Source organism: Lissotriton vulgaris, chromosome 5, assembly GCF_964263255.1.
Source record: "Lissotriton vulgaris chromosome 5, aLisVul1.2, whole genome shotgun sequence".
NCBI classification, from domain to species: Eukaryota; Metazoa; Chordata; class Amphibia; order Caudata; family Salamandridae; genus Lissotriton; species Lissotriton vulgaris.
The window spans coordinates 1,264,014,300-1,264,037,621 of record NC_141693.1 but is presented as its reverse complement, the minus strand read 5'-3'; the positions used below and the strand labels follow the sequence as shown (position 1 = coordinate 1,264,037,621).

Sequence of the window (23,322 nt, the reverse complement as noted above, 5' to 3'; positions counted from 1 at the left end):
AATTGCGTTGTTCAACATTAAGAGCGCCTTTGAAGCAAGGTTTACAAGGGATCCTTTTGAGTTGCTTCGGGCTGCAGAGTCGAGAATGTTTGTCATGGCGTTTAAGTAGTGATTTTCCAAATTATTCATGTTAGTGGGAGGTTCTAGAAGATTCTTTCTCAAGTAGGTGAGGTTAGGGATGTTGAAGTCTCTCAGATTATGAGTCCGTTGCTTGTTTTTGAGTGGTTGACCTTGCCTGAGCAAAACCTTTTCCCGAATGTAAAAGGAGATTTAGTGATGATCAGACCAATTGCAAGGTACTATGTCACCCAGTTGAATGATGATCTCTAGCTATGATGAGGTCAAGGGCAGCACCCTTGGAGTGGGTGGGACAGTTGCAGGCCTGTATATAGTTGAAGTCGGAGAGGAAGGTCTTAAAAGAGCAAACTAGTGGATCATTAGTGTCATTCCAGTGAAGGATAAAGTCACCTAGGAAGATATGGTTGGGGTGGGGGGCTGAGCTGGCAGAGATGGATTCCATCAGTTGCTCTGCAAAGCGTAAGTTGTCCCCGGGGGGGATGATAGGTCGAGTGAAGCAAACAGACAATCTCGCCCTTGTTCCAAATATCAGTGACTAAGATCTCACAGGAGGACATCATATCCTTATGAGTCTGTTTCATAACGAGGCTAGAACGATGGATGCAGGCAATGCCTCCCCAGATTCAATAGATCTATCACATCTGATCATGTCATAGCCAGGAGAAATTAAGATGTCAAGTATAGGGAGGAGGAGTCATTAAGCCACGTTTCCTGAAGAATCAGGAGATCTAATTCTTGTGATAAGATGAGTTTGGAGATATCCGCTGCGTGTTTCACTGCTGATCTGCAGTTGCGAATCATCGATTTGATATGAGAGTTTATAGTTATTTCCACTTGGTGCAACATGGCGATCTGAAGTAAGTTATCCTTATTCAAGGATCTAAAGATACTGCTAGGTTCTCTATCCAGATCAGATGTGATAGTGGGTATGATGCTATTAGAGACCTCAAAGCTGTCATATGAAAGTAAAAGTGCAAGCGTCTCTTCCTCAGACATCTGAGGCTGGAATCTAAGGGGTCTAGCATGGAGGTTGGGAAGAGGGCGGGAGGGCCAACGTGGGTTACTAGGGTAAGTATCAGAGGACATTTTTATTCTTCTACTTAAAGTGGTTGGTGGGGTCTTAGGGAGATCAGACCCCAGGTGAGGATAGGGTTTGCACAACTTCTCATTATTCAATGAGCTTTGTAGGAAGGTCTGGAGGTTATCCTTTACAGTAAGGAGGTCCAACTTCAGTTCAGCTAGTTTTTTATCAATCCAGCGCAGGTCATCACCATCATGTACCTGCTCAGCATAAGAGGAAGGGAGAGGCCCTTTATCCTCACAGCGCTTGCACTGGGCGAATGAACTCTGTTTGGGCATATTTATGGGCTTCAAATGTGGGGTAAAATTGGCATAGATGGTGTTAGGGATCTGAGCACGAAGTTGGGGAGAACACCTTTTAGTGTGTACGTGGGGGGCCCAGTGGGAGTATCCAGTGCAATGGAAGTAGCGATATAAGATGCCGAAGATCGAGAGGGTTCATAGGAAATGGGGGCCCTGAATTATTTCTTGCTTGTTGATCTTGCCAAATAATACATTTCTGTCTGGGTATCCTAGTACAAATACAAGGATCAAACAAGGTAAGATAATTTAATGCTTCTGAGCAAATCAATATATCTAAGTGTCAGCACAGAATTCCATTATCCCCATCAAAACCTTGAAAATGGTCATAACAGGACTTATTAATCTTTGCTATGAAGAATTTCATTTTTGATTTAGTAGATTACCATTCTCACTGGGTTACCATCAAACTTCTGAGCAGTATCACCACCAAGGACCTCTTATTTTAGTCCGACATTTTCTCCATTGAGGGAATTCTAAGTACTCATATAATGGACAATAGGGTCCAATTCACTTTGGAGTCCATGAAAAGAGTCCTAAAGTATTAGTCTGTATACCATCAGAAAACAGCTTTGTATTTTCCTGGAGCTAATGGCTGCATCGCAAGAGTCAACAGAATGATCAAATATTTTATTGAATTATCTTGTATTTCTGGTCTTGATGTTGAAGATTATTTAAAGAACATGTTGTGGTCATATTGCATTAGCCCTAACTACATTTCGGGTATCTCCCCTGATGTGTCTCTTAAAGGTAGACTACTAGTTACCAAACAAACTCCCATCTGGTTTTGTGTGGGAAACCCCTTTTGGGTTCAAAAAGATGTTACAAACAAAAAGTTTAAGAAACAGCAATCACGATGCACATCCAGATATGGTACCAAGTTTGGAGTAAATTACTTAATTGGCAAGTAAGTGAATGTGTAGTATTCAAGGTACCTGAAGTTTTCAAGAGTAAATGTTCAGTGGTTTCTAGACCTTTAAGGATTAAAGAAGTAAAGACAAATGATGGCTGCACTTGGAACATGGAAAGATTGGCCAAATGTTCTACCATGTGTAGAGATCATGTTTATCTAAATGAGACACTTGCCAAGGACCGTAAAGAATCACAAAGGAGCATGAGTGAATGTGAATGGACTAAGCATGGGCGAATTTTGCGAATCTGGCGTTCGCAAATTTGCGTATTTGTGAATTCGCAATCCGCAAAATCCGCGAACTCTCGCGAATTTGCAGATTTTTTTTGTGTTCGCAAGGGTTTCTGCCAGTTTGCGAGGGTTTTGTACCAGTTCTCAATTGCGAACTTACTTGTCGGCTCGCAACGGTCGCGACTTTGTTGTTTCTACGCCTGGTTCATCATCACAGGTTCACAGCACCCTCTGTTTCACCAATGCCACCCTCTGGTACATCACTGCCACCCTCTTATTCATCACTGTAGAGTATGGGGGGGAAAGCAAGCACACCTGCCCTGCTTCAACTGACATGAATTAATTTCTGGTTCATCACTGTAGATTATGGGGGGGGAAAGCAAGCACACCGGTCCTGCTTCAACAGACATGAATTAATTTGTGGTTCATCACTGTAGATTATGGGGGGGGGAAAGCAAGCACACCTGCCCTGCTTCAACTGACATGAATTAATTTGGGGTTGATTAATGTGTCACTGAATTTAAACTTCCTGTCTGGCACCTGCTTCCTTATCTGTAATTTGCTTTCTGTTGCAGTGCAATTTTTTTCCCAGGACCTTTGTGGCCTACTTGTAGCTATTCTATGAGCCTGCTGTGAGGGTCAGAGCAGGGTCATAGAATAGTTGCAAGTAGGCAACTGAACTCTGGAGGGGCCCCTCAGGAAGCACTACAGGGAATGGTTACTAATGATGAGTTTTAACTTTTGCACCTGCTGAGTGCTTTCAGTTTTGCAAAACTTGTTTTTCTGTGGGGCACTTCCTTCCCCCCCCCCCCCCCCCCCCCAAAATGGACTCCTTGCAAAAAAAAGTGCAGGCAAATGTCAACCTGAGGAGTTATTCTGATAAAAATCATCATTTTCAGAAGGTTTATGCTGCTTGCTGGTGGATTTCTTGTGCAGAATTGCAAATTTTGTAATTTTGCGAGTGCGAGATTGGTGCTATCGAGAAAAACAACTCGGCAAACGCTGAATGACGGTAAGTGAACGCCGCACGCCGCAATATTGTATCACCAAGCAAAAAAATCCGCTGCGTGCGAATTTGCGGATTTTCGGTAAATTCGCGAGAGTGCGCGGATTGCGAATTTACTGAAAATACGCAAAATCCGCTAGTGGAACGGATTTTCCGCCCATGCTTAGAATGGGCTAACCCTACCTGGCTTAAGGATTTTAATTCTTATTTGTTTTTGTTCCATGTTGTATTCAAGTATGTTATGCAATTCATAATGCTACTTGTTCTCTTGACTGGGGGTGAATGTTTTGATTTGTTCTGCATTCCATCCATCAATTGTGTGTCTTTTGCTTTATCACCTCAAGTGCGCCGGGTATACCCAGAAGTAGATCCCGGGCTTACTGTGCCACTGGAATCAAGCTATCCTGGCTGATAAGGGCTGAAAGCCCAAAACCGGTCTTAGGATGCTTGTTTTTGGTCCAGGGAGGACCTGGCTTGGCAGTTCGGGATGGACTGTTCCCATGAGGCACAGAGTCAAGAATGATTTGCATATTGCCAGGTCTAAACTGGGGTGGCATGGTGAGCAAAAGAATGATGGATTTAACCCAGATCTCTTTACTGGGAGTCAATGTTTTGATTTGTTCTGCATTCCGTCCATCAATTGTGTGTCTTTTGCTTTACTTGCTCTTTAATCATTTCATGTATATCACATTCAGTAACATTCCCCTTTATGGAAGGAAGATGTGTTGCAATTGGCTTTTCACAGACAAATCATCCTTTTCCCCTTCCCCCCAATAGAACGTTTCATTAGAGTTTGTTTAGAATGTTTATGACAGGATGACAGTTGTATGGTGTGGGGACTGGATCTGTGAGTGCAGCTGGAGGACATTGTTTAAAAACCTCATACTTCATGTACAATGTACGGAGTTATATCTTTCCAACAGCTGGGTTGAGCTTTAGGTAGGCACTTGACATCCAGGCCTAGATCAGATGCAGGCAGAGGTTGAGGGGTTGGATTTCTGGAACAGAGGAGACCTTAAGGTAGATTTGTATATCATTGGCATATTGGTGAATGTTAATGCTGTTTTCTATGGGGTCTCAATGTTGAGATTAAAGATGATAATAGACATTATATAACCCTGGAGGAGTCACTAGGTGATAGGTATAATTTGGAGCCTGAAGTTGCCCACATTGACAAACTGGTGTTGATTGAAAAGTGAATCCCATTAGAAACTTCAAGGTGTGGATGAGGATTGGGAGTTAAAGGTAGCTGAGAAGTCAAGCAATATCAGGAGGCAGGAGTAATCTTCATCCCTGTGCTGCAGTGTGATCTATGTATTAAACAAACAGTATCCCAACAGGTATCATTCAATTAGACAATTAAAAGGATATGCAAAAACATTATCAATGACAGAAAGAAGAGACTCAATATATCCGTTTTTATGTGCCATTGGCATCAAGTTCAAACAAACAAATTAGGAAAGGCAGTACTATCACCACTGGAAGTTAAAATTACACAACCCAAGTTGTACTTGGTGCAAACAAGGTGCAAGTGATGTGCACGACAGCGACGCAAGTGACAAACATGCTCAGTGTAAGAACTCCAAGGCATTTAAGAGGAGCAAACCGGGTGAAAGCCCAAATGTGGACCCTGAAATGGAGGCTCCATCCCCATCGCCCGTAGTGATAAATGACCTGAACCCAGTAGAGAGGACTACTGGACTCCCAAAAATTGATGATCAATACTGGTTAAAAATAGGCGCCCTAATAGAAACATCCCCGGAACCTATATTTACGAGACTCCGGATAGTTGAGAATAAGCTTGTGCAGCTTGAGTCCTCACTAAGCAACGTTGCTGATGACATTAAGAACAATCTAGTGGGTGAAGTACAGGGAAGGAGGTGGAAGGGTGGCCGAGGACACCAATTTAGTTGTAACTACTGGCATTGGTCCTCGACCACTGCCACCGCCTACCAACGCTAAGAGGCCAGAAACAACTAATAAAGGAAAATCGACGTCTGTAGAGCTACTGGGTGGGGGACTGAGGAAAGATAATGTGGTAGAAAGTTACCACCAACATCTAGACCTTCCCCCAGAGTGTATTCCCTATGTTACCGTTTTGACTGGTGTCCCAGAACATAAGCAAGGGTACTCTGAAACATACGAGCAGCTAAAGAATAAGACAATACACTGGCTAAATACCAACAGACCGCTTCCTCCCCAGGCGCAGTTTAGGATATTATTTGTAAGAAGGGTGACCTGGGTAGGAGCGAAGCAGAAAAACATACCAGGAGATTGTATTGTTATCAATGTCAATGATCCGTGGGCTGTTTTGCATGTTTGTGGGGGTGCATTGGCAAATCCACAAACCCTCACACAGGCAAGGGACATGAGGTATTTCTACACACCTCTAGATACTTTTTTGAATCAAGGGAACTAAGAGTACCTGGAAGGTAGGAGGGCCCAATCATTAAGGAAGAACATTTGCTCAATTAAGGAAAATGGTGTCCAACTGCCAGTAGTCCCCCTCTATAACAGATTCAGTGCACTGGATTCAGTAGATTGACTGGCCACGGTTGATATTCATCAAGTTTTAAGTATGGGCAAACAGAAAAGTATTAATGTACCACCACACGGAGATGGAGAAGAGCCACTTAGACCCGTGTGTGTAGTGGGGGCAATAAGGCAGCAGTGCCCAGACTGGGACATAATGTCAGGGATCATGGTGATGTAATTTGTTTAAAGACAAGTCACCATATTAGTAGAGAAACTGCTTGCTATGCCACTGAAACCCCGCAGTTTACCCCCAAATATAATAATTTAATGATTACACCCGAAATTGACAAATTCGAGACTGCCAGTAAATCTAGAAACTCAGTGTGTACTGGCATAGGTAACCCGTCAACCGAGGGATTGGGTGGGCCACCAGCACAATCAACTACTAGTGGCTCAAGAATATTATCCTGGAATATTGTGGGGCTTGTTTCCAAACTTGATCAAAGCAGATAGGGGGAATATATCGATTCCCATGAAAAATGTGTGTTCCAGGAAACCTGGGCAGTAGAACCACAACATAGGGCAGACTTTGTGGCTTATTGTGAGGGGGCTTTTAAGGGTCCCATAGGGAGACCGTCAGGGGGCCTTTGTATTTGGGTAGCTTCACATTTAGGATGCAAGGACAAACGAGTTGAGACACATTCTCTATATATAACCTGAATCCTCTTGTCCCTTAGGAATTTGCAAAAACTTGCCATTGTAAATGTTTATTCCTGACCGGTTCAGTATGGTGGGACATCTCCAACGATAGTCAGTCTGTCAAATCTTTTAGATAGACTGGCAGGAAATTTAAAATTCATAATCTGTGGTGATTTCAATTGCCACTTCGAGCCATTAAATGGAGTCATGCATACAATTACTGGCTAAGAGGATTCTATCTGGTCAATCCCCCCTCCCAACATGTATTTACCTAATCGATGGACTCCGCTAGTCCTCCAGATAACCTCCCTGACCTTGAGTTTCTCACTGAGGGCCTGTAATGGCCGTCTTCCCAGTGATAATCCTGGGCAACCGACCTTCTAGAGATCTGGTCAGACCACGGTTATCGACTATATTATGATAAGTGTGGAGCTATTGCACAATGTGGTTGACTAAGCTGTAGGAGAAAGATGTGAGAGTGACCACAATCCTATAGTTATGGTCTGGGACTGCCAGTGGTCTGGTTCAAGAGGAGTTAGCGATGAGATGTTCCAAAATAATCTTGCGATTGTAGAGGGAGGGAGGTGGATCAGATGGATTAAGTTAAAACAATCTGAGGAATTATTGTGAAAATTATACGCCAGTGTTATTTCAGTACTAGAGAGAACTAGTGATGTAGTTGGAAAACTAACATACCCCGGGTTCGATAGTGAACTAGGAGTGCTCCACCAAGAACTGACTGAGGCCCTGGCTGGCTTTTTTTTTAAGAGCGGCACCAATAATCATAAATCCGGTGGTGCTAGGAAATCATGGTACACGAAAGCTTGTAGGGTAGCGAAAAAAACCCTCCTGATCGAATTGAAAGGGGCCGATGTCTCTCGCATTAGGGAGGCTAGGACCGAATACAAGCCTATTATTTTAAATGCAAACATTGAATGGGAAACAGGAAGATGGCAAGAGATTAAGATGGCCCTTGATCAAAAAGATAGTAAAAGTTTTGGGAATTTGGTCCACTATGGGAAAGTGGAAGGTAGAACCACACTTGACCCTAATATCGATGAAGGTGCCTGGTTCTCGTATTTCAAGGATCTGTATTCCTGTTCCCTTTCTGACCCAAATCTTAATAACACTCCACTTTGTAATTTTAATCTTCAAAGCCAATGTGATGCACCCCCATTTGTTATGGGAGAGTTGGCATCTGCCTTGGACAAATTGCAGCCTAATAAAGCTCCAGGATTGGATACAATTCCGGGCAATTTATTTAAGAGTGAGCAACTAATTTGGGCCCCATATCTTCTAGCACTATTCAATGCAATTCAATATGGTCTCCCTGCCGCACGTACGTGAGCAAGTGCTGAGATTGTCCCAATTTACAAAAAAGGTTTCCCACTGGAACCGTCAAATTATAGGCCTATTAGCCTTATTGACGTTCCTCAGAAACTGTATGGGAGGTTGCTGTTAGGGAGATTGCAGGAATGGATGGAAGACCAAGACATACTCACTCCATTACAAGCGGGTTTTAGGGCCAAGATGTCTACAGTGGATCATTTGTTTAGATTGCAGCTGGTCCACTGGAAGCATGTGGTCCTTGAACAGGGGAGTCTATATCTCATTTTCGTTGACTTAAAGACAGCGTTTGACATGGTTGATCGAGACTAGTTATGGAACATCCTATCAACCATGGGGTACCATCTTACCTCTGTTTACAATTGCAACGCCTCCACGAGGGCACCTATGCCAGGGTGAGATATGGAAAAGATGCACAATTGAAGGCTCCCTTTTCCGTTGATAAGGGGGTTCAGCAGGGATGTGTTCTTGCGCTAACCCTCTTTTCACTCGTTCTTAATGGCCTTGTGGAAGATTTGTACAGTGCAAAGATCTGGATTCTCCAAAAATAGGTTTGCGTAAGTTTCCTGCACTAATGTTTGCGGATGGTACCCTGCTCCTCTCAAAGACACCCATGGGGATGCAGCGAGTACTAAGGGAATTTAACTACTTCTGCAAAAAGAGGAAACTTCTAGTTAACATCAGTAAAACAAAATATATGGTATTTAACGCTAAACCATATACTTATCCCCACCCTGTAATGGATGATATCCCGTTGGAACGAGTTCACATCTTTGAATACCTGGGACTGACTTTACATGATAAATTGTCTTGGGCTCCCCAAATTGAAAAGGCGAATTTGAGGCTTGCTCAAGCAATAGGGGGTCTAAGGAAAGTGCATAATGGTTGTGCACTGGAGGTAATTAGCCCCCAATTGGAGATTTATAAAGTGCAAGCACGCTCGGCGGCCATGTATGGGGCGGAACTTTAGGGGCACAGTAATATCAATACATTGACGACAACTGAAAATAAATACCTTAGAAGTATCACGGCATTGCCAACTAATACCCTGTTGATCCGGCTTAGGATGGAACTGGGTATCCTTTCAGTAGCTGACTTAATTTCGAGCCGACCATTGTTATACTGGCGTCGGCAATGGAGTACAGCTGAATTGAGCCACTACAGGGAGGAACTCAAGTCACTCCTATTGTTATCAGGAGCTGTGGGAAATATACCATGGCTGTCCTTTGTGAGAGATTCCTTTCGTGCCATTGGCAGGGAGGACTTATGGGTTTCTCCGGAGGAGGCATGTTTAGCTACCCAAAAAAACCATTATCTAAACAGCTGAAAGATTATAAATTGTCGAACCTAAACCAAGTGGTCAGCACTACAAGTTTGACCCACGGGTTTTTGAATTTTAAATCACACTACCGTCTTGAACAGGTTTTGGACACAATACATCCTCCGTCTACCAGGAGGCTCTTCCTCCAATTTTCATATGGCACCCTCCCACTATTCGCAACAACAAATAAGTGGTTTGATGGGGCCTGTTACCTTTGCCCTGGTTGCCATGTGGAGGAGGAAACTGAAATCCATGTGGTCTTCTTTTGCCCGGCTTACAAACAGGCTAGGAGAAAATGGATTATACAACTGTGTAGGAATTTGGGCATAAGGGATTAATTACTCAGTTATATTCAGAATTTTTAAATCTGACACGGATCAATTGCTTGTGATTGCAATCTCTAAATTCCTCGAGGCAATGTGGTTGAAACGAAGGTACCTCCTAGAAATTGACGTTTAGTCTTAGGATTGTGTCCTCTAGTAGTATCATTTTGGAATGTTTTTTATCTAATCCCCCCCCCCCCAAAAAAAAATGTTTAATAATTTTCATAATGTTTTTTATATTAATTCATTCTTTTAAGATAATTGGGATTTAAATTGAAAACTGTTTTAACTTTGTGATTACCACTGGCACTTTTGCACTGCATTGCAATACTAAAGTCACCACCGGAATTTAAGTCATATATGTATTAATTTACACTGTGTTATTCTTCTTTTTAATCTGTATGCGTTTATGACTCCAAAAGTTGAAATAAAGTTATTATGAATGAATGAATTGAGTAAGTGCCTTCTGTGAATACCAAAATGAGTAAGTGCCTTCTGTGAACACCAACATGGTAGTAAGTTTAACATTTTGTCTTAAGTTAGTTCTGTGAATCGGGCCTACAGCCACTGCACTCTAAGTCACTCTAATCAACACCACTGAACTCAACACCATTCTAGTCTGCAATACTACACGCTATAACACTGCACTCTACTCCGCAGCTGTTGGAAAATGAGGAAGTATCTGTGAGGCCTGCACAATTAACATGACTACATTTGCCCTTCACTGGGAGCCAAACACCCCATTGTAGTGCTTGACTCTCAGAGGGTAGAGTTGCAGAGCAGTCTAAGGCTTACTCAAGGGAGGTGGTTTGGGCTAGTAATCGCCATTTACCAGTACGCAGAAATAACACTCAATAATTAATTGCCCAGTCTTTACTTTGCTTTATGAAAGGAAGAGTACATTTATTAAACACTCAAACTACTCAATACCATGCACCAATTTACAAATATACATAAGCTGTTGTAATTACTTTGTGACATTGCATAACATTCCCTGCCCTCCCGCAGGGGGGTGGGGTCTAGTACCACCACTCTTATGTATGCACATCATCTTGCCCCCTAAAGCAGTGGGTTGAAAATAACCTGGAGTGAGGGCCTTGCTCACTGGCACCATCCCAGTGGCGACCCACACTCTTTATCTCAACAGTCATTTAAAATGGGCAAACCTGCAATGGTGACACATAACCCTGACTGAGCATCTCATACTGACCATACAGTATACGCCTCTACAGTCTAACAGTCTGGGTTGTTCTTCACCTAACGCAGCGAGAAGAATACATGTTTAGACATCACTTTAAATGAGGTACTTATCCTAGCTGATAACAGTTGTAATGCATTGCAATCAAAGCCCCTAAAAGGCTTCACAGTTATAATCATAGGATTAAGTATATACTGCCAGACACCCTAGCAGGAATGTCCAGCAACATAACCCCACTTTGCTTATGACTTCACATTACATATGACATTCAGTCCCTCAATAGAATTAACCTTGCTAAATGAACTTCTCGTGCTATTGCACTTCTTCACCATGGGAGGCCTTACTCCAGACATCTCCAGCTCAGCTCTTCATACCTTGGTGCAGTCCCTATCACACCCCCAGCTGTAGAACAAAAGTTCCAGCCCCAGAAAGCTGAAAACTACTGGTTGAGCCCTTGAGGGGTTACTTCTATAGAGTCCCCAGAGACTATGGGGGGGGGGGGACTTTCCTCTTCGTGCTGGGGGGGACTGCGTAACTCCTGTAGCTCCCTCTGCACCTTTTCACTCACTTGGCGGTGACCCGGTCCTCCTGGGGCCACCACACGCAGAAAACAATCTGCTTTTCCTTGCAGGCTGGTCGGGGCCTGCAAGGCATTATTGGGCGATTTGCTGCTGCCCGTGCATATTATAGCAGTGGCTCCGCCACTGCTCTGGGGAGAGTCGCGACTCACTGCTGGTGGCCTCACGCTGCATCTTTAAGCCAATCGGGGCCCGGTCACACCCGGACCCCTCATTCCAGGTGAGTGAACTGAAGCTCGTGGAGTCCACCCCAGCTGCTACAGCGGCTTTTAAGGGGACCGGTCCCAGCCGGGCCCCTTGCACCTCCTCACTGGGGGGCCTGGTCCCACCCGGGCACCCTGCTCATCTGTGTCATTTGGGAGCTGCTCGGGGAGCACACCCCCGGCGGCTCCCGCTGGCTCCCCATCTGGTCAGCACCCTTGTGTGCTGCCGCGGGAGCTGGCCCTCCATTGCAGGTCTGCCCGCTCCTGCGGGCAGACACAAGACTGTCTCCGCTCCAGCGGGTCTTCGGGGGATTACAATGGCACTCCCCCTACCTTCGCGCTACCGCAGGGGAGTGAGACAGCACTCCCCCTCCTCTGCCTTCACTTCGGGCCCAGAGATGGGGTCCTGGTCCCCAGGGCATCTTTGCGGGAAGCGTGACAGCGCTCCCTGGCTTTTCTTCACCTTTCAGGGGTAGGCACCACGGCACACCCCCCTCCATTGCATTGACACAATCGGGCCTGGAGTTGGGATCCTGGACCCCCGAGACCTCAGCTAGGGGGGAGGGGGGGCGACGGCGCTCCCCTTCCACCGGTGTCTTTGGGGGCCAGGGTGGGCCCCTGGCACCACAGTCAGGGCTATTTCACGGGAAGTGCGATGGCGCTCCCAGACATGACTTCTCGTGGGGCAGCCCCCAGGACCTGACCCACCCCGGGGGAAATCTGGGACCGGCGGCGGAGCCCTACGCGCTTCCTCGTCTGTCCTCTTCAGGGGTCAAAGGTCACCTCACTTCTAGGGGGCATATCTTGGCCCCCAGATGGCCGATCTTTACAATGTTGGCCTCCTTTTTTCTCCTGGTGGCATGCCCCAGCCACTGGGAGCACTTTCATTCACCCTCCTGGTCTCAAGGAGGGTGAACTCAGCAGGGAGCTGTCTTCACTGGCTTCCTGCACCAGTCTTTCACCTGGCTCTCCTCCTGGGCCTCTCCTCTCCTTGCGCAGAGGCCCCGGCTTCCGTTCCTGGTCCTGGACTCCCCTCCTGGCACAATTCAGGGTCCTGGGAAAGTCAGACCCTTCCAACTGCCCATGGCGCCAGACTCCAGCACTAGTCTTCCTCAGCAGACCACACCCCAGAGACAGCACCTCTTCCTGTGCAAGCTCTTTGAAATGAATTTGGAGGGGGCAGGCAGGAAGGCTCTTCTTGCCCTATCAGGCAGCAACACATTACCTCTCTGCCCCTGCTCCCTGCTTTCTGCCCAGGCCTCTGGGATAGTTCAAAATGGTGTCGTCCAGGGATCTCATGCTAGATGATCTCTGAAAAGCCCATTTTCCCTGCTGACTTCTCTCCAGAGCAGCTTGGTGCCTGGCACCAGGGGGTTGATGGATAACCATGGAGTTCCACCCACCTTCTCTCCCTCTTAGAGAGGAGACTCCCACCCTTGGAATGCTTGCTATGAAGCGCCAGGTCTCTGATGCTACAGCTTGGGGAGGAAGGTCACTAATCCATCCTGGCAGGGTCAGCCCCAGCTAGGCTCTGGTTATGAGGTGAGTCAGAGGAACATGATATTTCGGGATGACCCATAAGCAGTACATATATTGTTTTGGACTCAGCAGAATACTTCTTCTTACCTAAGTTACAGTGGACTTTAGTGCGTGTCTGAAATTTGTAGGCCCTAGGGAAGTGAAAATACGCCATGTGATCCCCATTCTCATAGGAGAATAATGGAGTGGTCCTTCAGTGAAAACAGTAAAGCACACTGACTTTCCCTTTCATGTTTCTTCCCATAGTATATAGCCTATTCCATGACACCACCCAGCTCTGCATATTTCCTGCCACACCATTCAATCTGTCCCTGCTCCTGGGCAGCGCACACCAGGAGTCCCCCCTGCACAGTCCCTACATGTGTGCACACGCATGTACACGTGTCTGCATGTAACCAACCCAGTGCCCCTTACTATTCTCTCCAGGGGGACACCAGTAAAATCCACATGCAGTCTCTTTCATCATGAGATCACTAAGGGTGAGTCCCAACTTATGAGGCTCTCCCACAGTAAAAGCTCAACAATTAGGTGTTCAAAAAAGTGAAAAATCTGGGTGGCTCAGATGGTAAGAACCACCTTTTAACAGCACTACTCCACTCTACCCCATTCTATTGCTCTCTATGCCAATGCACTCAATGCCACTATACTCTACGCCACTACACTCTATGCCAATACACTCCACACTACTCTAATCTACGGTGCACCACTGCACACTATTTATTACACTGCACGTTGTGCCACTCAGTCTACAACTCACCACTCCACTCTACCCCTCTCTACTCTACTATGCCCCACTCTACTCTATGCTAATGCACTCTATCCCACTCTACTATACACAACTGCACTCTTGGCCACTGCACTCTATACAACTTCAGGATATGCCACTCCACAGTACTTTGCACAACTCCACTCTATGCCTCTCCATGCTACTCTAATATGCAAAACTGCCCTCTGTGGCACTACACTCTACGCCATAGCTTTCCAAACTTTCCATGTTGGTGACACACCTTTTTTTGAAATAAAATTCAGGGACACGGTAACGCGAGCGCGTGCAGTGCGCGAGAACGAACCACCCAACTGTTGCCCAAGCTGTGTTGAAAATAATGGCTGCCATCTTTCAAGAATCTGCACGTGCTATTTAGTGCTAATTCTTTCACATACATGCACGCACCCATACACACACTCACAGCAAGATTTTTCTGTGTTTTAAATGCTCGCTGCTGACATCTTCAGTTATGTAATAAAGGTCATCAGTTCACATCCTGGCAGGACCAACTCACACACGTGCTATTTAGTGCTAATTCTTTCACACACATGCACGCACCCACACACACGCTGCCCACAGCAGAAAATTATTAACTCACTCTATCTGTCTATCCATCGCACTCACTCTATCGCCAACACTCTATCTATCTATCTATCGCCCTCCCTCTATCTATCTATCTATCGCACCCACTCTATCGCATCCCCACAGCATCACTCAGCATCACTCAGCACCACCACAGCATCACTCAGGGGCACCACATTGCTACTATGCGCTACCACAGCATCACTGAAAGCCACAGCATCACTCGGCGCAACCACAACATCACTCAGCGCCCCCACAGCATCAATCTGTGTAACCATTCAACAACAACTGGTTCAAATATGTTCTCTCAATGTTTCAAGCTTTATTACAAATGTCACAAAAAGATGTTAATATTTCACTTCTGTTCTTGGATTTTATTCTGAATAAAATACACTGAACATAACCGTCACAAAAGTTATTTACCAAAGTTTAAGCTATTGCTATTATAAATTACAATAACTTTTATTGAAGTATTAATTATTAAAAATAAATTAAAGCCATTGTTATTTGTAATATCAATACATCTAAGTCACGTTAATACAATAAATATTGCTTTACAAATGCTATAGGTGTCACATTTGCGAAAGTTAAAACTATTGGCATTGTAAATGACAAAGCTATTAATTTCGCTATTTTCAAAACCAACACATAAAAAACTAATTTATCAACTACAATACCAATAGCTCTAACTTTTCTAATGCGAGACCTATTGCATTGCAAATGCTTGTTGGGCTTGGGGGCCGTTTAAAGGCTCAAGGTGGGGGGCAGGGGTCATGGAACTTTTTGGGGGTTTGGGGCCAATTTAGGACTGAGGGCAAGGGACTGGGTCAGGGTGGGGGTCAGGGTCTGGGTGTGTTTGGTGGATGCAATTGGATTAATGCAGAGAACGCTTCCAGCAAGAACGGGACTTCAAATCTACATGTCTGACAACAGGTACTGTAACCCTGGTTCTATGAACCAACATGTTTTTCATTTTGTGGGACATTAACTTTCACGGTGAAAAGAAACAGCCCGGAAAAGTTCCCTGATGATTAGTTAATTTGTGTTCTGCCTGAAATTACGGAGCATCTGTCACTGTGAGAGAAATACGAGGGAAATGCAACCATATGCGAAGCCGTCCGGAAAGCAGCTTGGTGTTGCTAAAGACCTCTTTAATGACGAAGAGGAGGTCGGAGGGCATACTATCACCGCAGATGCAGCGGGCACGCACACGGATAGTACTTTCCTGAAAGATGCATAGGGGGCCTATGAAAAGTTGAGTAAATAAAAAACACTTACTTAACTCGGATCTTCGCAGAGGGCACAGGGCAGAACCAGACGAGCTGCACAGGATGTGAAGCTAAGTATCCTACAGAGTCAACCGGTGCAGCGTCACACCTGTGAAAGTCCCTCAAGTTGGTAGCCAGGCACTATTATACCCCACTCTGGCGTTCGTCAGCCACTGGTCTAATTCAGTGTGTAATCATGTCCCCATGTAACAAATAGGATTGTAGTATAGGATGTTTCTTGGCTTATTTGTGTGGGAAGTTGCGCAATAGTAAAGCTCCAATTGTTCATTTCAATGGATTAAATTAATCAGTTATGTTTTAATAGCAGGGGCCCAATTTTTCCCTCACATGTAAACTATCATTCGCTTCGTCAGTAATAAGGCAAGGGAAGCAAAAGGCCGCACACATTCGGCGACATGTCTGAGTGCACCCTAAACGGGCAGGCATGGGAGAACTCACTCATATCAGAGAGATACTCTAACACTGCACCAGTATCTGCTAATGCAGATGCAGCGCGCACGCACACGGATAGTACTTTCCTGAGTAAATAAAAAACACTTTCTTAACTCGGATCTTCGCAGAGGGCACAGAGCAGAACCAGACGAGGGTCTGGGAAGGCGGTAGAGGTAGCTCCGAGGTCACCGAGTCACAACAGGCCGCGCGCTCAGATAACAGCCGTGAGCAGCGCTGCAGCACTACCGGAGGGGAGGTCAATACAATAATTCTAATAAGACACGGACAATGCCCCCACTGAGCCTCGGTACAGTCAGGGAATCGAGCTCTGGACCATGAGGCTCCACTCTGCTCCGCTGCTACTTCCCTTCCGCCTGTTCGCCGTCCGCCTGTACCGCCTGTATGTCGCAAACATGATCACGTCCTGACTGAGGCTCGAATTGCCCTAATATCGGCCGCAGATGTACACGTCATCGCGTCGCACCTCGCGACACACTCACACATGGGGCGCGACACAGTAACGTGTCGCACCACACAGTTTGGAAAGCTGTGCTCTACGCCAATCGACTCTACTCTTTACCACTCCACTCTCTACCATTTGAACTCTACTCTGAAACAATCTACTCTCCACCACTACACTCTAAACTAAACAATTTTAAGCCACTCTTTTACAATCTGAGTCACTCCTCTCTACTACACTACAATATGTGCAGTGCCACTCTATGCCACTATACACAACTTTATTCTACACCACTGCGCTCTACATCACATAATTAATATACACATAATTCCACTGCATACCAGGACACATTTACACTACACAAATCCACTCCACATCACACAATTAGACGCCACACAATTACACAATTAACAGTTCTAATCCAATTGGCAGTTACAACACCGATAGCTCTAACTCATGCAATAGCTTCTAATGCATGCTAAATTATGTTGCCAATGAAGACTGTGTGAGTGATGGGCCGGTAGGTGGTGAGGTCATCAAGGTCTAATTTAGATTTCTTTAGTCGTGGGAAGATTTGGCCTATTTTGAGAGCTTTTGGTAAGATGCCTTGAGTAAGGACAAAGAGGTTAATAATGGTCAAAAGGGGTGAAATAGCTTCCCCGGAGAGAGCTTTTATGAAGGACGAGGATAAAACATAATCTTAATAAGTCACTTAATGTGCCACATATGCTTTGAATGTATCTGTGACTTGCAACAATGCTTTGCAGATTGAATGTTAGAAAATGCAAATTCAACTCCAGTGACTCAGTGGAGCAAGCCTATTGTGTTTGACAGTAGTCATCTATTCATGACTTTGGATGCACATTATGTATTACCATTGTTGGAATAGAAATCGTTCATCCTCATGTACGCTCCATGTAAATTAGCATTATCTGCGCCTTTTTCTATTTGGGAACGATTTTGGGCTGTTCGAAATTGATCTAGTTTAATTCAAAGAAACGCTCCCCTTTGTGTTTTGTTACTTCACTTGGGTTTTGTTTCAGTAATTAGCACACTGTTCATGTCAGCACATAGCTTTCTCACCAGATAAAGACCCTCTCCCTCTTGTCTGATGGCGGGCTCCAGATGGAACAACGTTGGACCATGAAACTTTGTGTAAGATAGGAGCCCTGAACCGTTTGTTCTATATTTCACTGTTTTACTGCACCTGCTTGAAAAATTCCACTGTGAACGTGTTTACGCCCGGTTCTGAAACATACATAATGTATCTCTATGCGTGTTGATTTCAGTTCCCCTCTGCAACACTCCTAGCATCTGGGCAGATGGGGTTCTGCTATGAGTGTATATGAATAAACAGTTATTGGTTTGTATTCTCTCCTGTCTGACTGACTCTTCATTTAGCACGGAAGCCTGAGAGGTGGTGATTAGTGAGCCGGGTGGCCTTGAATGGGTCACTACCTTCAGCATTGCACCCTTCTTTTAACTTCCTAGTCCAGACTTTTAGGCTGAACTCCTATTTATTCCCTATTTATGCCACTCCCTTACTGTTCCAACCCTCTGCTGCACTCTCCTCCTCCGAACAACTGTCTGGCCTTGTACCCAATTCTGTCCTTCATTCCTTGTCGCGTCTCCCCAGCCCCTGTTGGGCCTAAGGCTCGCACTCTCCTTCTTCCATCCACGTTGTCTCTTTCTGCCCCTTTCAGCTTCTACAGGGACAAATCATGAACCTTTCTTGAGGTTTCCCAGGGCCGCTTTGCCAGCAGTTCCTAAATTTGAATCTCGAGTATAACTTTCAGAAAAGGGGTTTTTATACCCAAAGTGCCTGAACTAGTTCTTCATTGTCTGATAGCTGTGCACTTAAGAACACTCAGGGTGGAAATGTGCTTATCATATGCATCCTATCATGATACGTTAAGGCTCAGACCATGTGGAGATTGCTGGGAGACATGGTCAATTTGTGACCTAATTGTGTTGATTGGGTGTGCTGTAAATATTGTGATTAAAAATTAGAGCATATCATATCCACAAAATATTTAATTGGATGACTTTTCTAACATGAAGACAGTTATTTATGTTCCTTAGCTGAGCATGGACCCAGATTTACAAACATTTTACTTTACTTTTTTGCATTCTGTAGCACACATACAAAGAGGACAACACCTTCAGTGATGGTTTTTGTGCAGGAAGGCACCCCTTTCTGCACAAAAACTATCCAGGCCATAACACAGGCACCCATGAACTATGCAAAAGGGTGCCTGAATTGGCGCTATGGAGAGCAAAGTGCATCAGCACTGGGAGAGAGCAGAACTATGCCATTTCTTTAAAAGTATGGTGCAATTCTCCTCTCTCCCTTTCACTAACATAGCACAGCAACTTGCTGCTCTGCGTTCTGTCAAGTATTGTAAAACTGGGCAATAATCCTATTGATAATTTCAAAGAAAAAAGTGAACCAACATGTATTTTATAGAAGAAACAAATTTTCCTTTCTTGTGGTGATAACCCAACTACAAGAAGACAAGAAATCAATCATATAGTGTACATCACAACTGACCTGATTCATATGAGGAGGCATGAAGTGGATGGTGAGAGTACTGGGATCTTCTTGTCTTACACTTATTGAGACTGTATACCAGAATCACTAGAACAACAATGCCCAGAATGATGCTGAAGGCAATAGTCAGAATAGCTTCTGAATGTTTTAGATGTACAATCTCAACTGAAAAGCAGAAACACATTTAAAAAACATGATTGCCAATACTTTTCAATTTCATCACTGCAGTTTTCAAAAACAGTATTTATTACTTTCATAGTTTACCATCAAAATAAATTATTTTTATTCAAAACAATAAAAGTAACAGCAACATAGGCGTTAATTCACAAACGCATTATTTACCAACAAAATAGAGCACCTGTAGTACAATTTCAAGTACTCTTAAATGCTTCTGTGACTTACATGCAGATTGGGATCATGGGACAATGCAGTCTGCTAATTTCCTATCTAGTTCTGATGGTGAGGCTAAACATGGTATCCAGCTTTTCCCTTTCTTTCTTGGCTCTCCTGTCTGTAACAGAAGTGTGGGAATCATCTGGGGCCTGATTCACATTCTCTCTTTCTCTTTGAGGTCTCAGAGTGCATTATACTTGTGTCAGGAATACAGGAAATCTTTGTGGACAGTGTTTTCAAGATGCCCTCATTTTGCCATCATGGACTTGCTCTAGGTATTGTGACTTTAAGCAGATTGCATCATATTGGGGCCAAGCACAATTTCTTTTACTAATTGTGATTAAACATTTGTTTGGGAAGTGTGAAGTCGCCTGCCCTTGCTGATGTCTATTTTGCATGCATGTAGCCCCATAGTAATAGGGCGATCCATAATGTTATTCAAATGTAATGCCTAGAGTTTTTTTAACATATTCATCTAACACTTCCACTGGGCGCCGCCTTTGCCCTTTCGCAACTTGGTTTTGGCACAGACCCAATTCCCTCCTGGTGGATAACCCACCAAAGCCTGCCTTCTATGGTCAGCTTGCCACTCCTCCTCGCCTCCTGCTTGCCCTCTGTTCTCTATCTGTGTGCCTCTGCCTAACCTCTTCCCCTCTGTGGTCAACTTGCCGCCTCTGCACCCAATCCTTCCAGCCCTCTGTTCTGTCTCTCTGCATGTCCCAGCCCATCCCGTTTGCCCTCCATGGTCTGCTTGCTGTCCCCACTCCTTCCACAATGTTCTCTGTGAGCATGGTTCTACCCCTTCTCAACTTCACCTTCATGGTCCATTATGCTGCCCTTTCTGGTATGCCCTTTGTGGTCAGCTTGCTACCCCTACTCTTGCCTCCCACCCCTGCTCTACATACTTCATGGTACATTGGGCTGACCGTGCCCTTAACGCATAAAGGTCTCTCTTCTGCCTGTCTTCTATTTACCATGTGCATGCCCCTCCCCCATCCCGTCAACCCTCTGACGACAGCTTACTGCCCCTGCTGGCCTGCTCTACTCAGTCAACTTACATCCCCCGCTCCTGCCCCACCATCCATGCCCTTTATTCTCTGTGTTCGGGCTCTTGTCACTCCCTCCTACCCTCCATGATTCACTGTGCAGCCCATGCCCCAGCAGGCCTATCCTCCATGGTCAGCTTGTTACCTGTGCCACCCTCCTCCCTGCCCGGTGTTGTTCAAGTTTGCCCCTGCTTCCTCTCTTCTGCCCCATTGAGTTGTCACTGCTCCTATTGCTTGCCCTCTGTGCTTAGCTTGTTGCTCTTGCCAATCTTCTTCCTTCCTCTGCAGTCTGTGTCCATGGCTCTGGCCCCTCCTCCTGGCCTTTGTTGTCCATGTGTGTGCCCCTGCCTCCTCGCTCCTACCCTCCATTTTCTATTGAGCTGCCACTGCAACCTCCCTCCTACTTGCCCTGTGCAGTCTGTTGTGCTGCCATTGCCTCTCCCGCCTGCCCAGCATGGCCAACTTGCTGCTCCTGCACCATTTGCCCTGGTTTCCATTGTCCAAGCCCATGCCCCATTCCCTCCTAACTGCCATCTATGATCTGTTGGGCAGCCACTGCCCCTCTTGTCTGCCTGGTGTGGTTTTTTGATGCCCCTGCCCCCTGCTGTCTTGTGTCTGAGTACAGCCCCTACTGCTTCCATTCTCCCCTCCATAGTCCTTTGTGCATGCCCCAGCCTCCTCCCTCTTGCACACTATGGTCTGTTGTGCTGTCAGTTACACTCCTGACTGCCATACATGGCCCGTTGTGCTGCCACTGCCCTCCCAGTATGGCACCTTGATGCCCCTGCCTCTGACCAACTCCCACCTTCCCTCAATTTTCCATGAACATACACCTATCCTCTCCCTCCTGGCCTCAATATTGTGTTGTGTTTCCACTGTCCCTTCCACCTGCATGATCAGCTTGCTTCTCCTGCCCTCCTCCCCCTGCCCTTCATTGTCTAAGTATGTGTCCCTAACCCCCTCTTGCCCTCCATGGTCCATTGACCTGCCTCGCCTAACTGCCCTGCGTGGTCTTTTATACTGAAAGTCCTGCGTAAGGTTCTAGATCTCCTTCCAATTGATGCCAGAAAGACTATTGTCCACGCCTTGGTGACCCCCCATCTTGATTATGGGAACGCGCTGCTTCTAGGACTGAGCAAAAATGGCCTACTCCAAATACAGTGCGTGCAGAACGCCGCTGCCCGCCTCGTGCTCAATCTCCCCCGCAGAGCATCTGGGACCAACGCTCTGGCTAAACTCCATTGGCTTCCTGTCAAGGAGCGAATCAAATTCAAAGTCCTCTGCTTTGCGCATCGTATTGCCCAGGGCAAAGGCCCAAACTACTTAAAAAGTCTCCTCACCATGCATCGTCCCGTGAGAAACCTGAGATCCTCTGGTGCAATGTTGTTCAAACTACCTATAATTACCAGAGCGAGGATGGGAGGTTGTTCATTTAGATACCTGGCCTCCAGGGGTTGGAATGAACTTCCGCTCAACCTCCGCATCGAACCTTCTGAGGCCAGGTTCCGTCCAAAACTTAAGACGCTCCTTTTTCCCTCCGTGTAATCTGCTGTTGGCTTCTCCTTTCCGTTGATCCCCTCTTCTGCCTCTGGCGATTTTAGCAGTATTTAGCACGGGGACACACTGTTTTCTGTGTAGCCAGGCGCTTTAAAAATGGTTTTATTATTATTATTATTATTATTATTATTATTACTGTTAATTCCCATCCTGCCTGCCCTGTGTAGTAAGCTTTTGGCCTCTGTCCCCTCCTGCTGCCCTCCGTTGTATGAATCTGTGCTCCTACTCCATCCCTTGTGCTCTCCATTGTCCTTGGTGCTGCCACTCCCCCTTTTTGATGCCCTGCATTTTCTGTTATGCTGCCATTGCCTCTGCCACATGCCCAGCGTGGTAAGCTTGTTACCGCTGCCCCCTCTCGCAACCCACTGTTTCTGTTGTCCGAGTCAATGTCTCTAGCCCTTCTCTTTTGCCATCTGTGGTCTGTTGTCATGCCCTTGCCACCTCCCCTCTGGCCCTGCATTGTCTGCTGTGCCACCAATGACCCTTCTGCCTGCCCTGTGAGGTGAGTTTGTTGCCCCATACCTCTCTCCCCCTGCCCTCTGTTGTCTGGGTACTTGCCCCTGATCTCTCCCTCTCGCCCTCCATGGCCCAGTACGCTGCCATTGCCATCTGATCTGCCCTATGTGGTCCATTGTGTTGCTACTACCTCTGCTGCATGCTCTACATGGTCAGTTTGATGGCCCTGCCACCTCCCTCCTGCCCTACATTATCTGACTTTGTGCCTCTACCCCAATCCCGCTCTGGCCTCTACAATCTGGTATTCTACCACTGCCCCTCCCGCCTGCCCTTCATTGTTCCTTGTGCTGTCACAACCTCTCTTGTCTATACTGCATGGTTGGGTACTGCCCTTGCCCCTTAGCCCTGTCTTCCATGGGCCGTTGTTCTGCCACTGCCCATCCTAAACGTATATACAGCATGCCAGTGAAAATAAAGGTAGCCCAATAGCGTATTATTTGGA

The 23,322-nt window shown here is 45.8% G+C and overlaps 1 protein-coding gene across 2 annotated transcripts in view; it reads right to left on the bottom strand.

The window, feature by feature from the left end:
- LOC147712432 (uncharacterized) overlaps positions 1-23,322 on the bottom strand; it is a 191,646-nt gene that overhangs the window by 33,683 nt on the left and 134,641 nt on the right. For both annotated transcript variants that reach the window (XM_086923107.1, XM_086923108.1), the window contains exon 3: positions 19,369-19,533. In XM_086923107.1, coding sequence (XP_086779233.1) covers positions 19,369-19,533 — 165 coding nt within the window. The remainder of the gene's footprint in view (positions 1-19,368; positions 19,534-23,322) is intronic.